General features: G+C 34.5%; 1 protein-coding gene across 1 annotated transcript; it reads left to right on the forward strand.

The window, feature by feature from the left end:
* The first annotated feature begins 17814 nt into the window (after positions 1–17814).
* On the forward strand, positions 17815–20406 carry LOC112525292 (7-deoxyloganetin glucosyltransferase-like). Its single transcript, XM_025135362.1, has 2 exons — positions 17815–18339; positions 19383–20406. Exons 1-2 carry the CDS (start codon positions 17835–17837, stop codon positions 20318–20320), a joined length of 1443 nt encoding a protein of 480 aa, XP_024991130.1. The 5' UTR covers positions 17815–17834; the 3' UTR covers positions 20321–20406.
* Positions 20407–22285: the final 1879 nt, after the last annotated feature.

Below are 22285 nucleotides of genomic sequence, written 5' to 3' on the forward strand. Positions count from 1 at the left end.
ATAAACATATTGTAAAACAGATCGACAACAATGGAAATGACAAAGTTAAAATCGTCTATGACTACATTCGGAATTTGAATTCCGATAATGAAGAAAATGATCAAAGCGTTCCTATTGGTAAGTGATTAGTATGACATTTGAATTCGTTTAAATGAACACATATCAAAGGTAATAGATGTTCATATTGATACATATGCACAATCACATCACATATATATATATATAACATATATATGAATAGGGTCACGTTCAGTGGAAAATTGTAAACGTTAATCTGGAGGGTATGCACATGTCATACCGGTAATTGTAATCAATTTGTCTATTATGCACATGTCCTTAGTTTTTTCGTTTATTTGAAATTTTCCCTTGAACCTCCCTATATATATATATATATATATATATATATATATATATATCAAACGATAATGCTAACTATTTAGAAAAATAAGAAAAATGTTGTTAATGTACAAAATCATATATGATTCACGTACAAAATCATACATGATCCGGACGACTTAGCCTGCGACTTAAGTGGCATCAAAAGTCGTCTGCTTCCAGTTATGTAAAATCACATGTGATTTTGTACAGTAACAACATTTTTCTTTTTTCTTAAATAGTTAGTGTCCTTGTTTGAACCTTACTCTCTCTCTCTCTCTCTCTCTATATATATATATATATATACACACACATATGGGAGGAATCAAATGCAAACCAAGCCATTGTACAAACCATACAAACTATCGATTTTATTTTTTAATTTAGTAAAATTGTTTTCATAAAATTGTTTCGTATAATTTTGTTTTCATGTAAAAATAAAATTGTTTCATAATTTTTGATAAAAAAAATTCTAAAATTAATATAATGAAGATGATAATGTCCACAATTAATGTTCTCCAAAATAAAAATGACTATTCAACCCTTATAATTAAAAAAGAAAAAGAAAAATTATGATTGGTTAAATGCGGTTTGTACAGCTTTTATAAATGACTTGGTTTGCATTTGATCATCCACATTTATATATATATATATATATATATATATAGAGAGAGAGAGAGAGAGTTTGTTTCAAATACAACTCATCGCATTTGTACAACCAATGCAACCCAAAAAGTTGAAATATTTATGGAAATGATGAGAATTCATTTATTATGATTTGAATATTTATGGAAAATGAATATGGTTCATTAATTATGATCAATATTTTATATTATGAAACATTAAAAACTTCTATGAAATCACATATTAATCAAATGAAATGGACGGTTGAGATTGGGTTGTATTGGTTGCACAAATGTGAAGGTTGTATAATAACCAACCTCTCTCTCTCTCTCTCTCTCTCTCTCTATATATATATATATATATATATATATAGAAACACACCAGTAACCATTTATTTATTTATTTTATCTATTTTTATTAACCTGGATATTCATCCTGCTATGCGAGTCGACTAATCTCAGGGCGACCACCTGCTTTGTAGATAGCCCGGAGTCATCGCGTTTGAACCTCCGTGGCCACAAGGGGGTTTTATTTCTCTTTGGATTTGAACCTGGGACCTCCTGATACTTTTGACCTTTGGAGACAAACTCAAACTAATCAGACACCACCTTTGTGGTTCTAGTAACCATTTATTTGTAAGGTATCATATGTGAATTCAAGTAATTTGTTTGGTATGCACATTTGAATAACATGTACACATGCATAAAAACCAAGAAAACGACTTCAGTTACTTGTATACACATGTGCATATCATTGGGATTATATATACAAGTCATCATATATAATTGAAAGTGGATTCCTTTATGTTCCAAATTAAAGAAATCATTTTAAGGTCGTGTATATATATATATATATATAGGTTCAGGGAAACCCCAAAAAAAACGTATGAAACTTTATGAATCATCCCTAGAGTCAACATCTTTATGTGGCAGGGTATGCTTGATAGAATCCCAACTTGAGATAACTTATTGAAGAGGAAGTTAGATATTGATTCAGCGTTATTTTTGGCATGTGGGTCAGATATCGAAACCTTTAGGCATTTGATGTTTGACTGCGAAGTCCCTTCAAAGGTCCGACGCTTTTCGGGATGATGGTGGTCATTCCCCTTTCCTGCTTACAAGACTATAGAGGACATGATCAACGGTATTAGATCTACAAATCAGCATGGAGTTGTTAAGACAACTTTGGAAGCAATGTTTTTCATTGGATGCTAGATATTGTGGTGTTATAGAAATAGATGTATTTTTAATTGTCTTCCCCCTCGTAAGGATTCCATAATGGATCAAATTGTGGAAAATTCTTCTAGTTGGGTTTTGGCTAGGTGCAAGGAGAGTGTAAGAGAGCCGTTATTATAGTGGTTCCATCCTATTGACTGTTTCATGTCATTGTAATGTTTTGTTTTTGTTGGCTGCTTGCTAGCTATTAGTGGCATGCTGGTTGTATAAAAAAAAACTCGTATAAAAGTAAAAATTATCCGCAATCAAAATGTGGAAGATAATGAAAAATATTTTTTCACATTTATAAAGCTTTTATTTAGGGTTGTACATAGGTTGGCTTGGTTGAGTTGAGGCATTTAAACGACACAACATAATATTTGCGGTTTGAAAATTTTCACATTACCAAATCCAAACCGTATACGTTGGTTTGGTCAGGTTGAAACTTTGATACATCATTATACAATCTAACTAAGTGATTGTGTTTAAACGAAGTAAAATCGAAATCAGAGCATACAAATAAAACTAACAATTACATAAAAGATATTTGCATGAGACTTTCTGTTAAGGCTAACAATTACACATATTAATTAACGACTCGGCAATAATATTAAATCCATGATATAGAAAAACATCAAATCAAGCCCCCGTTGGATTCAAACGATCCAAACCCAATAACTACGATTCAAATATTTTACAACTCGATTATGTACAAGTGGCTTCAGTCGGTTTAGTCGGTTTCTGGGCCCCTACATTTATTAGGGTGTTATTTGTATTTTATAGATGTACATAACAAAGTACTTTTTATCAATAAACAAAAGGGAAAATGTGCAAGAATCCTTTTCTTTTGACGGAGGAAGTACATGTGAACCAATAATGAATTGTTTTTCTGAATTTTGAGGTGTAAAAATAAAGATACCTCGCCTAATAATTCTCAAATAATTGCTTATCCGAGTTATACGCGTCCATTAATTTGGCTTTATTTCTATTTAAATATGCTTGAATTTAATATATATATATATATATATATATATAATATATATATATATATATATATATAGTACATTCTTGGAAAAGATGCTGATGAGCAAAGCCATGTGATGCTCCACCCATCCACACAAGTGGAGGAACAAGCTATAAATACATGCTTCGACCCACTTCATTCAGCAAGTCTTAAATCGTATCCTACCCATCTCCAGAGAGCTACTTGGTGATTGTGTTTCTTCAAGAACTTACACATCATTTCTCATCAAGACATGGGTCTTATGCGGTTGCCTTCTTCGCTGATTGCTAATGTCAAAAGCTTTAGTAGACTGAACGCCTATCGCAACAGAAATTACCAAAGGGATGTGCCGAAAGGTCATCTAGCAGTGTACGTTGGCAAAAACCAGAAGAGGCGGGTTGTTGTTCCTGTTTCGTATTTGGAACAACCGCTGTTCCAAAACTTGCTGCGACAATCTGAAGAAGAATTTGGGTTCGACCATCCGATGGGGGGCCTAACCATTTCATGCCAAGAAGATGAATTTTTCAAGCTTGAAGCCATGTTCCATGCTTTATGATATATCGTAGACAAACAACGAATCTTTCGTCACTTCTTTTGAGGGATGATTATACGTAGTCACAGCCCAAACATGTAATTAGTTGATAGAAATCATTCATCTAATATATAAATAGGAAAGGGACATAACCCATTGTATTCCTGAAAATGTATAGAATTTTCTCATGTGCTCAACAATTCAAAAAGGTGTTTTTTCCTGTTGTTCCAAACTGCACATTGTCAATCACCATGTTGAAGAAAGCTTATTAATCAATTTCTGAAACAGACTATATTCGGAACATGATTTCTGTTTCTATCGATTATAGTTTATCGTTCGGTAACGATCTTCATTACGCATGAGAAAATCCTTTAAGTGGACTTGAAAATGACTGATTTTGATTAACCTGGATATCCAACCCACTATGCGAGCTAGCCGACTAATCTTAGAGCGACCACCTGCTTTAAAGATAGACTGGAGTCACCGCATTTCAATCTTTGTGGCCACAAGGGGATTTTTATTTCTCTTTGGATTTGAACATGGACCTTCGGATACTTTTGACCTTTGGAGTCAAGCTCAAACCAATCAGGCACCACATACGGAGAGAATATCATCAATTTTTAACATTACCTCAGAAGTAAGGTTCACTACTGATCAGCTTGGTTTTAGGCTTTGAATGAATCAAAGATTTGGCTTGTTCAACTTTTTCTATTTCCTAATGCTATTTATATATAAATCAATCACATTTTTCTTGGATCTTTATGAAAATTTAGTCAAATCTTTTGGTGCAAGCTAGATAAACACATGTCAAATATAATGCCCGACAATATACTCTCGATTAAACTACATTTGAAATTTAAATTAAACATTGTATTATTTTTTATTCACCTGGATATCCAATCTGCTATGCGAGCTGACTAACCTGCTTTGCAGATAGCCTGGAGTCACAGCATTTGAACCTCCGTGGTCGGGGATTTTTATTCCTCCTTCGATTTGAACATGGGACCTTCCGGTACTTTTGACCTCTAAAGTCAAGCTCAAACCAATCAGACATCACCCTTGTGGTTAGGCTTGGGGTTTTAGGTTTGAATACTTACTAATGCCCATTAAGATATAACTGATATGGAAGAAAAAAGGGTTACACCTTTACAATACACGTCTTTTTCCAATAGATGCAATTACGATAGATTTGACCTCTTTCTAGTTGCGGGAACCACTTCTACGGATACCGTCCGACAAAAACTCATGACGGACACGGTTTGTCGGTTCCGTTGTTCGGTAATCGGCTTTGGTTGGAGCTTCAAACGAGTAGCAGATTTGACTTGTTGAACATCTTGTAGTACCTTACACCGATCATCAATGGGAAAAGAATAATGGAAACTGCGTCAAAGTGGTTGAAAACTTAATCAATGCACTCAAATATTTTGGCTGGCATGTGAGCTTCTGAACGCTCTCATCAACATTAATGGTTTTTTGATTTCATATTGTCCTCAATACTCTCTCCCCACCGTACTAATATAAATACAAACAGCTGTTATTCGGTTTGGTACATAAAATTAGAATAGTTTTTATAAGACTTGTTTTAGTTTTATTTACTGTGACCGTTAGCATCTGTCCCAGCAGTGGCGGATCCACGATTTTTGTCTAGTGGGTTCACCTTTAAGATAGACTAAAGGCTCGCAAAATCGTCCGATATGTTTTTAACCTAATTACAACGTTTCGAGGGATTTTTAAAGTTTTTTTGTTGATTTCGAGGCTTTTTTTTAGTGTTTTTGTCGATTTTGAATAACTTTTTTGGTTTTTTTGATTGATTTCAATAGATTTTTTTATTAGAGTATGGTTTCGATTGAGGTTGGGGGCCGTGGAAAAATATAACGGGGGGAAGTGAAAGGTAAATCATGTAAAACCTAAATTTTAACCTAGGAATTTTTTTTTTTTTTTTTTGAGTTTTTGATTGGGGTCCCTTCTCCCCTCCTTTTTGCTACTGTGTCCGCCACTATGTCCTAGATACTAATAAAATCCATTACACAAAAAATTGGGTTTATTAGACGTCCCGAATCTCGAAGTGTCCCAATAGACCGCTTTATAAAACTTAATTTATATGACTAAAATATAAAGCATTCTATCTAAAGGCGTTGTAATAAATTTATATGACACTTTTGGCCGTCTTAACAAGTTTTTGAAGACGTTTTTAATACAAAATGTCACATTAGTAACTTTATAGGACACTTTTGAGAATTGTCATATAAAATCAGTTTCTTATAGGACACTTGTTTTTATAGGACAAATTTTCAAATAGTGTCTTATAAAATTGATAATGGGACGTTTTATATTAAAAGTGTCCTAAAAAACTTATTACGACATCAGAAAACGTCATATAAACTTAATACAACACATTTAGATAAGACACTTTATTTTTTTGGTCCTATAAAGAGGATTATTAAAACGTTTAGAACTTGGAAGTGTTCTATAAACCTGATTTTGTTATAGTGAGTGATTGTGGTTCACAATTTTGTGTCATTAAGTGGTATTTTGTGTCACTGTGTTCACCAATAGTTAACTATTTGGGTCAATTTGATGTGAAGTTGTAAAGATACCTTAGCTATCATTGCTTAAATAATAGCCTCCGTACAGGAATTTTATAAATTTATTTCCATTTAATATATGGTTGGAATTAATATGGTAACATTCTTGGAAAGGAAGTTGATGAGGAAAGCCATGTGAGGCTCCACAACTCCAGAAAAGGTTCCCATGCAAGCTATAAATACATTCCTCAAACCCTTTTTCAAAATACAACTCATCATTCCATTATTTCGATCAAATCTCTTGAAACAACTTCGTAATACATTCATTCAAGAACGTTATGGGTCTCATTCAGTTGCCTTCGTTGCTTTCTAATTTGAAATGCTTTAGCAGATCGAGCTCTTTTCCCGACAGAAGTTGTCAAAGGGATGTTCCGAAAGGTCATCTTGCAGTGTACGTTGGTGAAATCCAGAAGAAGCGGTTCGTTGTCCCGATAACTTACTTGGACCAACCTTTGTTCCAAGTCTTGTTGCGTCACTCGGAGGAAGAATACGGGTTTGACCACCCGATGGGAGGTCTAACCATTTCCTGCAAAGAAGATGAATTTGTCAAGATCATAACCCTGTTGAAATCTTCGTGACATATTTTCTATAAATACTAGTTATGTTCATCTCAATGTTGTTTAAATGTAACTTCTTGGAGGGATATATATTCTGCAAATAGTAGGTTCGTGGCTCAAACCATGTGATTAGTTAATAGAAATCTTTCAAGACTACGAAGTTGATTGGGGCATTCCTATTTCAGAAAGATACATAGAAATTTCTGCTGCATTTGACATTCTTCTCATCCAATTGTGGTCATTGCATGTTCTAATAAGACGTTTTATTTCAAAAGTGTACTAAAAAATTGTTAGACGTCCAAAAACGTCCTATCAACTTATTAGAAGCCTTGATAGAGGAGGGGGAATTGCTTGGGTCAAATGGGGAGATGTCATTAAAAGCCTTGATAGAGAAGGCCTCGGGTTCGGAAGTATTGATGGAGCTAACTCGCATTCCTAATCAAGTGGGTATAGAAACTTCATTCTAAACCAACCTCCATTTGGTCAAAAGTGATAAAGGCCATACACGGTCAGCATGGTGGTATCACCAATGATCGTATTTGTTTATGACAAGAGCACCCTGTTTTGGTGTGATAATTGGACAAGTGACGGTAGACTAAAGGACCTATATCTTAGACTTTTTGCTCTTGAAAATGATATCCTTGCGATGGTGGCGGACAGAATGGGACAAGGAGGATCCAAATGGGATTGGCGTAGAGAAATTCAAAGTGGTAGAGAAGCCGACGACCTAATGCAGTTATCCAGGAATTTGAGAAATTTCTACCTAAACTCCTCAAGGATAAATGAAAATGGAAACTTTCTGGTGACGGTGATTTTTTCGGCCAAAGGTATGAGAGAAAATTTGAGACTTAATTTCGAGAACGGTGACTTCTCAACTAGGTGGAACAAACTAGTCCAGTCCAAAATCAATTTCTTTGGCTGGAGGGCTTTACAAGGTCGAATTCCTGTCAAAGCAAGACTAGCGGACATGGGTATAGTACTTCATAATAATATTTGTCCATTATGTAAGCAGGTCGTGGAGACAGTAGACCATACCCTTTTCTTGTGTGATGTTTCTGTTGTGATTTGGAGAAGAATGGAAGGTTGGTGGCAGTTTCCTTTCTCTTCTTTTCATTCCTTTGGAGCAGCGTTGGAAGGAATAAGGACGGCCCACATTTCTTCATTGAATCGTTAGTGCTTGGAGGCTATTATGTTCATTACTTGCTATTCTATATGGAGCATTCGGAATAGAGCTACTTTCGAGAAACTAGAGCCAAAGAAGGACGTCAATTTCTGATTTGATTATTGATAACTCTTTTAGATGGATGTTGTATTGGCATAAGGCGAGCATAAAAGATGTTTGGTTGTGGAGAAACCGTCCTTCTCATTGTTTTAAGCCTCTACAATTTCCGTAAAGATTTTTTAATGTTATTTTTCAACCACAGGATTACGATGTTCATGTTCCACCCTGTTTATATAAAAAGAGTCCATACACTATATAATAACATACTTTCACGTACTAACAAATCCGCGTTAATTTACCAACGAAAACAAGTTGTCACAAAAAGGCTCGCCAGTAATCTAGTAACAGGCGGCATGGTCATCACCGGGATAGTGTCCGCCGCTGGTTTATTCACACTTCAATTAAAATTTGCTAATCAAATTACTAATTGAAATCCATGGCAGAAATGGCCATCACTAATCCACCGCCGATTGACTGACTAATTAAATTGTAAATTAAAATCAGCGACAGAAATGGCCGCCATTACTCGGCCAGTGATTAATTAAATACCGACGGATTTTAATTCTGAGTTTCTTTATATCAGTAATCTAATAAATATTTAGTGTACTACTTGTATTTATTTATCATCAATATTCAAACAAAGAAATATGTACAAACCTTTTTCTACGACGGAGGAAGTACATGTGAACGAATACTTAATTCGATGCATAACTGTAAAGATACCTTGGCTTTTTATATATAATTGCTTCTATATCGGACTTATACTCGTCTGTTTGGATTAATTTCTATTTAAATAAGCTTTAAATCATATATTGATGAGAAACCCATGTTAGGCACCGTCGTTCCAGCAAGCTATAAATACAACCCTCACATTTCTACTCCATTCATAGATATCTGATTTCACAACAGTATTCCTTTAAGAACTTATACATATATATCTCTCTCTCATAGACATGGGTCTTATGCGGTTGCCGTCTTCGTTGATTTCTAACGTAAAAAGCTTTAGCAGAATCAACGCGTACCGCAAAAGAAGTCATCAAAGAGATGTGCCGAAAGGTCATCTAGCAGTGTACGTTGGTGAGAACCAGAAGACGCGGTTCGTCATTCCAATATCTTTCTTAGAACAACCGTTGTTCCAAGAGTTGTTGCGTCATTCGGAGGAAGAATTCGGGTTCGATCATCAGATGGGAGGCCTGACCATTTCATGCCAAGAAGATCAATTTTTCAAGCTCACAGCCCTATTGCACATTTCATGATATCTTGTAGACCAGTAATGAGTCTTCTTCATTCTTCTCAATTGTTGAATATGTTTTCTTCCCCTTTCGGAGGGGTATACGTAGATATTTCTGTACTTGAATATACGTGACATACCGATATATACAAGATCTTCGATATATACCCGACGGCATAAGGAATCACAATGTGTTCCATCTAAACTCCCAAACAATCCACTATAATGATATTCAATGCAATGTCAAACAAGAACTGTAGTATCAATGCAAATGAATTGAAAAACATGGTTTTCCATTTTTATTAGATAAAGATTGCGACGACTTACCTAGCCATCGGTGAATTCCATTGCAAAACCGTCGATAGATTCTATATAGGCCAAACGTCGATGAGTCGTATAGGCCGAACGTCAATGAGTTGTCGATGTACCATCGTTTTCCATTTTTAATTCACAAGTGTGCAAAAAAAAAAATTACGACACGTTATCAATGGGTGCATTGGTCGATGGACTTCGATAATCCATCAGTATTGCCTAATGGATGCGTCTTACGGACGATTTTGCCACAAGCAGAATTGTTAATCTAAAAACCGCCTGTAGGTAGTATATCATTAACTAGTTACCCTCTTTTCGGTCATTGGACGAACCATATATACCCATCGATTACGTTTGGAAGGGTAAGAAAGGCATACGTTTGAAGTATATAAGTGTTTCGAAGATTTATGAAAGCTAAGTCGAGTATCATCAGGAGATCAAAGGTTAGTATTGCAGATCGAAAAATGGGGAACGAATCTTTCCTTTCGAACCCTGATTCCATACAGCACGAGATAATATAGCTGCGATTTTCTGAACGACTTGCTGAAAAGATTTTCGAATTAAATTATGTGTCGGAATAATCGTCTTAGCATACCCGCACATTAACGACACCCGAGAGGGTGAAATTTGTGTTACTTGTCCATCAACACATCAATGGTAACACCCTGATTATGCAATGCACAAATGTGGGATTTAAACTCAAGCCTCTAAAACTACTTTCAAAGTCTAAGGGGTTGTTTGTTTACCTCTTAATAGTTCCATTAAGAGACAACCTCTAAATCGTTAACAGATGAATCTTGTTTGGCAAAAAAAAAAAAGTCAGTCACTTAATGGTTCTAAAATCCTCTGAATGATTTTGTATCATGGATCTCCCTTAACCATTAAGAGTCATAATTTCATTGTACACAATTACCAAACAATTATATTTCATTTTGCATTATATAATGAGAGCTTCTTAATCATTCTGACCACTTAATCATTCTGCATCAAACCCCCAAACAGGATTCAATGAACAACTTTAGTTCATGTTTTTTTATTAATTATTAGTATCAGATTTTGACTTGATCAACATTCTCTAATAATTTACACCATCATAATGGTAAACAGAATCGTTCCATTTTCTTGGATACGAATGCAAAGAAAGTCAAAGTGGTTGATTGAAAACTAAACGAAATCAATGCACCTCAAATATATGTACAGAAATTAATGAAATGTGCCATTCTTTACACTGGCATGCATGTGAGCTTCTGAATGCAGACTTCTGGAGTTTCTTGCATTCAGTGTAAGCAATTGATTATCATATATAATATATATTAGACATTAAAATGCTTCCATTACAACAAAATCGGCTTTACAAAACACTCCTAAAACAAAACACTCCTAAATTGTAAGTGTTCTAATAAACCTCTTTATAGAACTTAGTTTATAGGACCAAAAAAATAAAGTGTCTTATCTAATGGTGTTGTAATAAGTTTATATGATATTTTTCGACATCGTAACAAGTTTTTTAGAACACTTTTATTATAAAGCGTTTCATTATCAACTTTATAGGACACTATTTGAAAAACTGTCTTATAAAAACAAATGTCCTATAAAAAATTGAGCTTATAGGACACTTTCTCAAAAATGTCATATAAAGTTGCTAGTGCGACACTTTGTATTAAAAATGTCCGAAAAAACTTGTTAAGACGCCCAAAAGCGTCATATAAACTTATTACAACACCTTTAGATATGATACTTTATATTTTGGTCCTATAAATTAAGTCCTATAAAGTGGTCTATTGGGACGCTTAGAGATTGGGGGTATCCTATAAACCCAATTTTGTTGTAGTGAAAAGGCTTCTCTTCTTTAACCAAATAACTTAAATGGAGCATCATACCATTTTCCCTAGGTTTTGAAAAAGAATCCACTTTCGATTGTGGTGGATCGTACATAAATAAACCAAACAAACCCAATATATTTCATTCAAAAGTAAGGTTGGGAAACGTGTAATAAGGTAAAACCGTTGTTTCTTGGAGACCCCGCATAACGTTTGTATAACTTGTAAGTATTACCAAATATTTAAACCGAGAAATATGTACAGAACTCTTTCTCGTGACGGACGAATTACATGTGAATGAATACTTAATTCGTTTGCTCAATTTGATGTGCAACTGTAAAGATACTTTGGCTTAGATATGATTGCTCAAAATATTGATTCTATATCCGACTTATACGCGTTGCTTTAAATATATTTCCATTTAAATATGCTTGAAATTGATATAGTACATTCTTGGAAACGATGGTGATGAGGAAGCCATGTGAGGCTCCACCAATCCCACCCAAGTAGCCAAGCAAGCTATAAATACATGCCTCAAATAATATCCTTCAAGAACATATACATACATCTTCTTATTCTCTCTCTCTCTCCTCTCTCTCTCTCTATCTCTCTCTCTCTGTCTATCTATATCTCTCCCATAAACATGGGTCGTATGAGGTTGCCTTCTTCGTTGATTTCGAATGTCAAAAGTTTTAACAGACTGAACACTTGTCGCAACAGAAATGATCGAAGGGATGTGCCGAAAGGTCATCTGGCAGTGTACGTTGGAGAAAGCCAGAAGATACGGATCGTCGTCCCAATATCTTACTTAGAGAAACCGTTATTCCAAGAGTTGTTGCGTCAATCAGAGGAAGAATTTGGGTTTGATCATCCGATGGGAGGCCTAACCATTTCATGCCAAGAAAATGCATTTTTCGAGCTCACATCCCTATCGCGTGCTTCGTGATATATTGTAGACGCGTAATTAGTCTTCATTCTTTACAATTGTTGAATATTTTTTCTAGTAGTTGTCTTTCAGGGGCATATATAAATATGAGGAATATACATTGAGACATAATGTCTCCATTATCAATTTTGTTAAACAGAAAATCTTCAAGTACGTGATGCAGTGTCTCAAAACAACCCAATTCGAGATCTATGCGACCTAAAAACCAATATGGAATCCCAATGATTTCGACAAAATTTCGAACAATCCACTAAAATTGTATTCAACGCAATGCAAAACAAGAACATGTAGCATCAATGCAATTGAACTGCTGAAATTATATAAATCGCATCAAATATTTAACACGGTTCCACGATCACAGGAAATGAGAGATACTTTGTGTCATATAAATCAAATGGGAGTACAATTAGTGTTACTTATTACACAACAAGAGAACTCCAATGGTCAGTGGCGGACGCAGTAAGGAGGGGTTGGGGTCCTGGGCCCCCAACAAAAATCTTATATGAAAGCCCAAATTTTTTTTTTACTTGTATTTTGAGATTTGGTGTAATTGGGCCCCCAACAAGATGAGGTAGGAGGCCCCTCCCTCTTCAGCCAAGAGCCCAAGACCAAGAAACGAGTTGTGAATCTATGAATTGTGATTGTGAATGAAGGCCGAAGGGAGTGAAGAAGAGTGAAGCTGTGAGCCTGTGAAGACATACCTGAATACCGTGCGTCTAGGCGTGAGGCGTGAGGCGTCTAGGGCCTAGCGACTGCGACTTCGATTCTTCGAATCTGCCATCTGCGACTGTGCTGTCGCCTCGCCTGCACCGTGCGTCTGTGCTGCCGCCTCGCCTCGCCTGCCTCAGGCCTCTGCTCTGCCTGCCGACTGCCGACGCCTCAGGCCTCTGCTCTGCCTGCCGGCTGCCGCCTGTGGGCTGTGGCCCTGTGCGGCTGTGCGCCACTGCGTTGCGCCTGCCGCCTCCCGTCCTCCCGCCTGTGCGCGGCTGTGCATGTGGCCGCTGTGCGCCTGTGCGCCTCCGTAACCTTAAGTCCTTAACCTAGGTAATTTCTATTTTCTAATTTGTAATTTCTGCCATGCGAGCCACTATTACTCTATTAGTAATTAGTAAATGCTTTAGAGTTTAGCCTTTAGGTTAGGTTTTTTTTAGGTTAATTTTGTTGGTAATTGGTAAATGCTTTAGGTTAGGTATTTTATTTTTAGGTTAATTTTGTTAGTTAATTTTGTGGTAATTGGTAAATGCTTTAGGTTAGGTATTTTAGGTTAATTTTGTTGGTTAATTTTTGGTAATTGGTAAATGCTTTAGGTTAGGTATTTTAGGTTAATTTTATTGGTTAATTTTGTGGTAATTGACTAATTGGTTAATGTTTTAAGTTATGTAATTTTAGGTTAATTTTGTTGGTTAATTTTGTAGGTTAATTTTTTTAGGTTAATTTTGTTGGTTAATTTCGTGCCCCCTACAATATTTTTTTCCGCGTCCGCCACTGCCAATGGTTGCTCTTACTCAAATTGGAAAGGCTATGCTAATGATATTTTCCTAGTTGGCGATATATATATAGACTTGGGATCAAGTGAGACCAGCTTCTTTTCGTGAGACCCGTGAAACCAGCTTTTTACACTTGAAACTTCACAGCAAAATGCTGTGAAGGTAACTTTCACAGTGTTTTTGCTGTGAAGGTTCGACTTTTTTTAAACCTTCACAGTGTTTTTGCTGTGAAGATTCGACTTTTTTAAACCTTCACAGTGTTTTTGCTGTGAAGTTTCAAGTATAAAAATGTGGTCTTACGGGTCTCACGAAAACAGTCTGGTTTCATGTGAACACAACCCTATATATATATATATATATATATATACTCAATTTGTAAAAACCGTGAAAACCTCATTCAACCAATCATAATTTTTTATTTTCTTCATTTTTTGTAATTATGAGAAGTTGATTAACCATTTTTATTATGGAGAGTGTTTATCATGGATATTATCATCTTCATTATTTTAATTTTAGAGAAATACATGAAACAGTTTCATTAAAATTTCATTAAATATTATATGAAACAATTTCATAACCATATATGAAACAAATTCATCAAAAAAAAGTATTATATGAAACAATTTTACAAGATTAAACAATTTCATGAAAAAAATTCATAAGATTAAACAATGAAGTCGACGTATGAGGGTGGTTTGTACGGTTTTTACAAATGAGGGTGATTTTCATTTGATCGCTCCTATATATATTGGCGAGATATTTTTATATATACACATATAGAGAGAGAGGGAGGAAATCTCTAAAAGAATGAAAAATTGAGAAACACTGTAACCTTTATCTTATCTGTATGGAATGCACATGTGAATACAAGTAATGAAGTTGTTTCTTGGTTTTTATGCACTAATAGCTTTCTAGTTTTAGTGCATATAACATTTTCTCAGTTAAGAAGTAGATTTGAACAGATGAAATATTTTGAGCCTATATTTGGGTTCTTGTTTGATGAATCAAAGTTGGTTAAATTGAAAGATGATAAATTAAAGAAATGTTGTTTGAATCTTAAGGTTGCTTTGACGCATTGTGATTATGTTGATATTGACGGGAAATATTTGTATACATAGTTACTAATGTTGCAGGGCTTGCTACCATATGAAGCGTACAAGGAAGAAAAATCTTGGACGTCTATTCACGTTATATATGGAGTTTGTAAGGAAGGTGGATATGTACTCATACGTGTTGCCTGCCTACAAGATTTTGTTAAACATATCAGTTATAATAGCAGAAGTTTTTCAAACTTAAAGCTATTGAAGTCATATTTTGAAAAACATCGTGGCCTAGCCACGACTCTCATGGCTTAAGACTTGGCATCGCCACGTCTCACGACATTTAAAACCTTGTTAGTAACCAGAAAATAGCGGTCACTAAGTAGTCGTAGTGGTTGGAGAATTGTAATCACTACAACAAAATCGGGTTTATAGGACACTCTCAAATTCTAAGTGTCCTAATAGACTTCTTTATAAGACTTAGTTTATAGGACCAAAAAATAAAGTGTCCTATCTAAAAGTGTTGTAATAAGTTTATATGACGTTTTTTGACGTCGTAATAAGTTTTTTAGAACACTTTTAATATAAAGTGTCTCATTATCAACTTTATAGGACACTATTTGAAAATTTGTCCTATAAAAACAAGTGTCTTATAAAAAATTGAGTTTATAGGACACTTTCTCAAAAGTGTCCTATAAAGTTGCTAATGTGACACTTTGTATTAAAAATGTCCTAAAAACTTGTTAAAACGCTCAAAAGCATCATATAAATTTATTACAACACATTTAGATAGCACACTTTATTTTTTTGGTCCTATAAAGAGGTCTATTAGAACACTTAGAATTTGAGAGTGTCCTATAAACCCGATTTTGTTGTAGTGAATGACTTGGAGGAGTTAGTAACCATAGAAAATTATGATCAATGAACCGGAAGCGTTAATGACAAAAACAAAGTAGTGATCGAGTTGAAAGTGTTGGTAAACAAAAATAATGGTCGTTAAGAGTGTTTGGATAAAAATTTACTAAACTAATTTAATATTATTTGAGTAAATTACGTATTTTTGTCTACGGTTTGTTAAAAACTACGATTTTCGTCTCTATGCTTTCAAAATTTCAGTTTTTTGTAATTCATTTGCATTTTTCGTCCCTAAGGTAGCTTCCTACCTTTAAATATCAGGGATAAAAACAACAATAAATTGTATCACAAGAACGAAAACACCGAATAAATTGTGAATTATAAGAACAAAAACGATAATGAATTGTAAACCACATGCATGAAAAATCATAAATTCCAAAGTACACGTTCGAACTTAGAAAGTTTAAACCATGAGGGCGAAAAACGTAACTCATCTAGTTATGAGTGGCTTGTCGGAACTTGGCTTTTATGTGAAAAGCCTTGTCCCATATAGGAGACTCAACGAAACTTAACCTACTTAATAAATATCAACCCTTGAGCATTAAATTAATCATTTAAAAACTCCGACCTTGGTGTGTGTGTGGGGGGGTGTTTCATGGTGGGCTCTCCTATATACATATATACATTTACAGGTCGATGGACTTTTGGGTCCCTACATCTGATAAGAGATTAAGTAGCTTCCGCATGTTCTTAGAGCTCAACCAGGAACGATTTCACGAAAAATCTGCAAATTACAAGCACGATTCTTGGATTGTATCCTTGTTATTGTTGATTTATGTTTATTTCAAAGACTTGTATCAAGATTTTTACATTTTCTGAAAATTTATTAGCAATAATATATACGATGATTGATTACTCCTAACAACCATGACTGCGAAAAACGTAACTAGTTGTACCTTTCTAGAATTGAGAACATAATAATAGTAAAATAAAGAGAAGTTTACTACAAAATTGATTTCACTTTTTTTTTATTAACCTGGATATCCAACCCGCTATGCGAACCGACTAATCCTAGGGCGACCACTTGTTTTGTAGATAGCCCGGAGTCACTGCATTTGAACCTTCGTGTCCACAAGGGAATTTTTATTCTTCTTTGGATTTGAACCTCGGACCTCCCGGTACTTTTTACTTTTGAAGTCAAACTCAAATCAATCAGGCACCACCCTTGTGGTTAATTGATTTCACTTTTTAGCTACTTTAGAAACTCTTTTCCTTAAATAATCAAAGTTTACAAAAAACTTTACGTAGAAGGATAGTTTTTGTGTAAAGTTTAAGTGTAAACTTTGACTATTTAAGAAAGAAAAAAAAAGCTATTAAAACGACTAAAAAGGTGAAACTGAAATGACTATTTATGTAAATTTCTCGACTACCTTTCTAGAAGTGATAACAATAAGATCGAGTGGTTGCATGCAGTTGCGTCCTTATCCTAAACGAGATCGCTATAAGGTATGGAATTATTATTATTATTATTATGATTATTATTATTATTATTATTATTTTATGAACCTGGATATCCAACCCGCTATGCGAGTCGACTAATCTTATAACGATCACTTGCTTTGCAGATGGTCCGTAGTTATCATATTTGAATCTTCATGGTCACAAGGGAATTTTTATTCCTTCTTAGATTTGAATCTAAAACCTTATGATACTTTGACATTTAAAACCAAGATCAAACCATTAATTATTTGTTTTCTGCATGCTTATTCTGCTTAGCTGGGATATATTACAGTCAGCATCTTGGTCCAATCCATGTGCTCGTTTGACTTTCACAATCAGACAAAAGAAGCTAGTCAAAAGTGGTGCTTAATTGGTTGTAGGAAAGAGAGATAAGATATACATGAGAGAGAAGGAAGAAGTGAGAGGCTAAGAACAAGAGCTGAACAGAAGAAGCCAGGGTTCTAAACACAACAAGAGCTGAACAGAAGCAGCCAGGGTTCTAAACACAACAAGAGCTGAACAGAAGACGCCATGGGTTCTAAACACAAGAAGCCACATGTACTCTGCGTACCAGCACCAGCACAAGGCCATATAAACCCTATGTTAAAACTTGCCAAAATCCTTCATTCTAAAGGCTTCCATATAACCTTCGTCAACACCGAGTTCAACCACCAACGTCTTGTAAGATCTCAGGACTCCGATGTCTTACGCGGCTTACCGTCCTTCTGCTTCGAGACCATTCCCGATGGCCTTCCGATACCTGAAAATCTCGATGCCAGCCAACAGGTGGCAGCCCTGTGCAAGGCCATTGATGAGAACTTTTTGGGTCCGTTTAGAAGTCTTCTCACGAAGCTCATGAGTGGTTCTGATTCACCGGTGACTTACGTAGTGGCCGACGTTATTATGGGGTTCACCCTTGAAGCCGCTAAAGAAATGGATATCCCAGAAATGCTCTTCTGGACAAGTGGAGCTGGTTCTTTATTATGTTATGAGCAGTATCCTAATCTTTTGGATAAGGGTTTGATGCCCATTACAGGTACCAACTTTTTCTGCAACTCATATATATATATATATATATATATATACACACAACATTCTACACAATCCCTACATACATACACCTGCGGAACCAGGAAAACTAGAATGGTACAACTTGTCATCACTTCCAGAAAGGTACAACGAAGGTGGATCAAAGCCTTGTAAAGTCGTCCCGATGTGTTTTCAGCCCGAACTCCACCATTTTGATGGATTATTTAAAGTTTTTTTTTGTTGATTTTGTGAGACTTTTCGAGTTTTTGGTTGATTTCGAGAGACTTTTTTGTTTTTTGGTTGATTTCGAGATATTTTTCAGGTTTTTGTTGATGTTTCCTTGTAATTCTAATATCCCATAACACCTTTCATAGTTTACTCGGTTGTACCTTTCATACCCCAAAAGAAATTCTACTTAAAAGAAGTTAAAGAGGCTTAATGGGTTAGCCCTTGCCACTACAACAAAATCGGGTTTATAGGACACTCTCAATTTTTAAGCGTCCTAATAGACCTCTTTATAGGACTTAGTTTATAGGAACAAAAAAATAAAGTGTCCTATCTAAAAACGTTGTAATAAGTTTATATGACGTTTTTTGATGTCATAATAAGTTTTTTAGGACACTTTTAATATAAAGCGTCTCATTAACAATTTTATAAGACACTATACAATTTTATAGGACACTATTTGAAAAAATGTCCTATAAAAAATTGAGTTTATAGGACACTTTCTCATAAGTGTCCTATAAAGTTGCTAATGCGACATTTTGTATTAAAAATATCCTAAAAAAACTTGTTAAGACGTTCAAAAGTGTCATAAACTTATTACAACACCTTAGAACGTTTTATATTTTGGTCCTATAAGTTAAGTCTTATAAAGCGGTCTATTGGAACGCTTAAAGATTAAGGGTGTCTTATAAACCCAATTTTGTTACAGTGTACATACATATGTGTGTTTGGTATACTTATGTTCTTTATAATTCAGTAGTTTAAATAATATACATCATGATTTTAAGTTGAAGCTAATTTTATCTCCTATTTTTTAATTTACAGATTCGAGTTTTTTAGTAAACGGGTATTTGGATACGATCTACGACTGTATACCGTCCATGTCCGCTATACGTCTAAAAGATATCCCTCCGTACATCAGAATTACCAACGCCGGCGATGAATACATGGTTGAATTTCTTTGTCGACAAGTAGAGAGAATGAAAACAGCTTCAACCATCGTTTTGAACACTTACGACGAGCTAGAATCCGACATTATGGACACGGTTTCTTCAATATTTCCTCCTAGCTACGGAATTGGCCCTTTGAATTTACTCGAGAAGGAAATCGTTCATGGCTCGTTAGCATCCATCAAATCGAACCTTTGGAAAGAAGACACGGAATGTTTAAAATGGCTAGACTCTAAAGCACCAATGTCAGTTATTTACGTGAATTTTGGTAGTATTGCGGTGATGACACCTCAACAGCAAGTCGAGTTTTGTTGGGGGCTTGTGAAGAGTGGTTATTCGTTCTTATGGATCATAAGACCCGACCTCGTGGTCGGCGAGTCCACTATGCTTCCACCGGACCTTTTGGCGGAGACAAAGAGCAAAGGGCTGTTGGCTAGTTGGTGCCCCCAAGAGCAAGTTCTAAAACACCGATCAATAGGAGGGTATTTAACACATAGTGGATGGAATTCGACGATCGAAAGTATTTCCAGTGGAGTCCCGATGATATGTTGGCCGTTTTGTGGAGACCAACAGACGAATTGTTGGTTGTGTTGCAACAAATGGGGGGTTGCCATGGAGATCGACAACGATGTAAAGAGCGATGAAGTTGCGAAAGTAGTGATCGAGTTGATGAATGGAGAAAAGGGGAAAGAGATGAGGAAGAATGCCATTGATTGGAAGAACAAGGCTGAGGAAGCTTGTGCCTTTCCGTACGGTTCATCCATGGTGAATATGGATAAACTCATTCATATGCTGCAAACATCTACCAAATGATGTGTCGAAATAATTGCTCGAAAACTGGGAAACGGGTCTGTTTTTGGTTCATGTTTTTTAGCAGTATCAGAAGTTGACTTCATCAACATGCTATAATAATTTACACCATCATTAATGAAAAACATAATATATATAGGGTATATTTCAAATGCAACGTTGTCCATTTGTACAACCAAAGCAACGTAATCAATTGAGATATTTATGAAAATGATGAGAGTTTATTTATTATGATTTGAATATTTATGGAAGATTAATAGAGTTCATTGATTATGATCAATAATCCATATTAATAAACAATCAAAACTTTTATGAAATCATATATTCATCAAATTAAATGGACGGTTGAAATTAAGTTGTATTGGTTGTACAAATATAAAGGGTTGCATAATAACTCACATATAAATATATATATATATATATATGTATATATATATATATATTTATATATATATATATATATATATATATATTTGTACAACAATTTACATGTACAACCAATACAACTCAATCTCAACCGTTCATTTAATTTGATTAATATGTAATTTTATAGAAGTTTTGATTATTTCCTAATATAAAGTATTAATCATAATTAATGAACTTTATTCATCTTCTATATATATTTAAATCATAATAAATGAACTCTAATCATTTCCATAAATATTTCAATATATTGGTTTGCATTGGATGTACAAATGTGATGGGTTGCTTTTGAAACATACTCTATATATATACAGACTTGGGATCATGTGAGACCAAGGGTTTTTCGTGAGACCCGTAAGACCAATTTTCAACCATTTGATTAGATCTACAATCTAAACATTCATAATCATAAAATTGCCACGAAACTTTTCAATAATCACAAAATTGTCACCGTGCAACTTTAGACCATTATATTATTAACTTATAAAGTTGATCAATGAACATAAATTGGTCCAATTGGTCTCATGAAAAACTTTTGTTCTCACGTGAACCCAACCATATATATATATATATATATATATATAGGGTATATTTCAAATGCAACCATGTTCATTTGTACAACCAATGTAACCCACTTAATTGAGATATTTATAGAAATGAAGGGAGTTCATTTATTATGATTTGAATATTTATGGAAGATGAATAAGAATCATTAATTATGATCAATATTTTATATTAGAAAACAATCAAAACTTATATGAAATCACATATTCATCAAATTAAATGGACGATTGAGATTAGGTTGTATTGGTTGTACAAATATAAATGGTTGTATAATAACTCACCCTTATATATATATATATATATATATATATATATATATATATAGATATCTTTCAGATTTCTTGGATATTAATGCAAAGAAAGTCAAAGTGGTTGATTGAAAATTATATCAATAATGCACCTCAAAAAACGTTCCTGGCAATGAATATAGCCATTCTTTATATCGGCATGTGATCTTCTGGAGTTTATAGTATTCACTCTGACCATTTGATTATTTAGACATTAAAAATATTTTCTTTAATTACAAGGATAGCATCTGATTGTTTTAAACTTGGGCTTCAAAGGTCAAAAGTGTATGTGGATCTCAGGTTCAAATTGAATGAGGAATAAAAATTTCCTCTGTAGTCACGAAAGTTCAAATACAATGACTATAGGTTACCACAAAACAAGTGATTGTTTTAGGATTAGTTGGCTTGCATAATGGATTGGATATCCACGTTAATTAATAAAAAAAATGTATTTCCTTCTTTAATGGAGCATCATACCATTCTCCCTAGCTTTTGAAAAAAAAAAGTCAACTTTCTATTACTTTTAAATAATAACAAGTTGCATAAAAAGGCAATGTATTTTATTTATTTTTTTATTTTTTTATTTTTTTATTTTTTAGTGAATGTATTTAAAGATCTATAACAAACTTTATTAATGAAAAAGGGACTCAGTGAATAAAACATAACCAGTTATATTTTAACCACAAGAATAGTG

Source organism: Cynara cardunculus, assembly GCF_001531365.2.
Source record: "Cynara cardunculus var. scolymus isolate 2C chromosome LG 13, CcrdV1, whole genome shotgun sequence".
Lineage (NCBI taxonomy): Eukaryota > Viridiplantae > Streptophyta > Magnoliopsida > Asterales > Asteraceae > Cynara > Cynara cardunculus.

What these genes read in the sequence shown, in the direction of transcription:
- LOC112525292 (XM_025135362.1), top strand. Translation starts at nt 17,835, where the DNA reads ATGGGTTCTAAACACAAGAAGCCACATGTACTCTGCGTACCAGCACCA. An exon ending in GGGTTTGATGCCCATTACAG is followed by an intron (nt 18,340 to 19,382) that starts GTACCAACTTTT and finishes TTTAATTTACAG; the next exon opens with ATTCGAGTTTTTTAGTAAAC.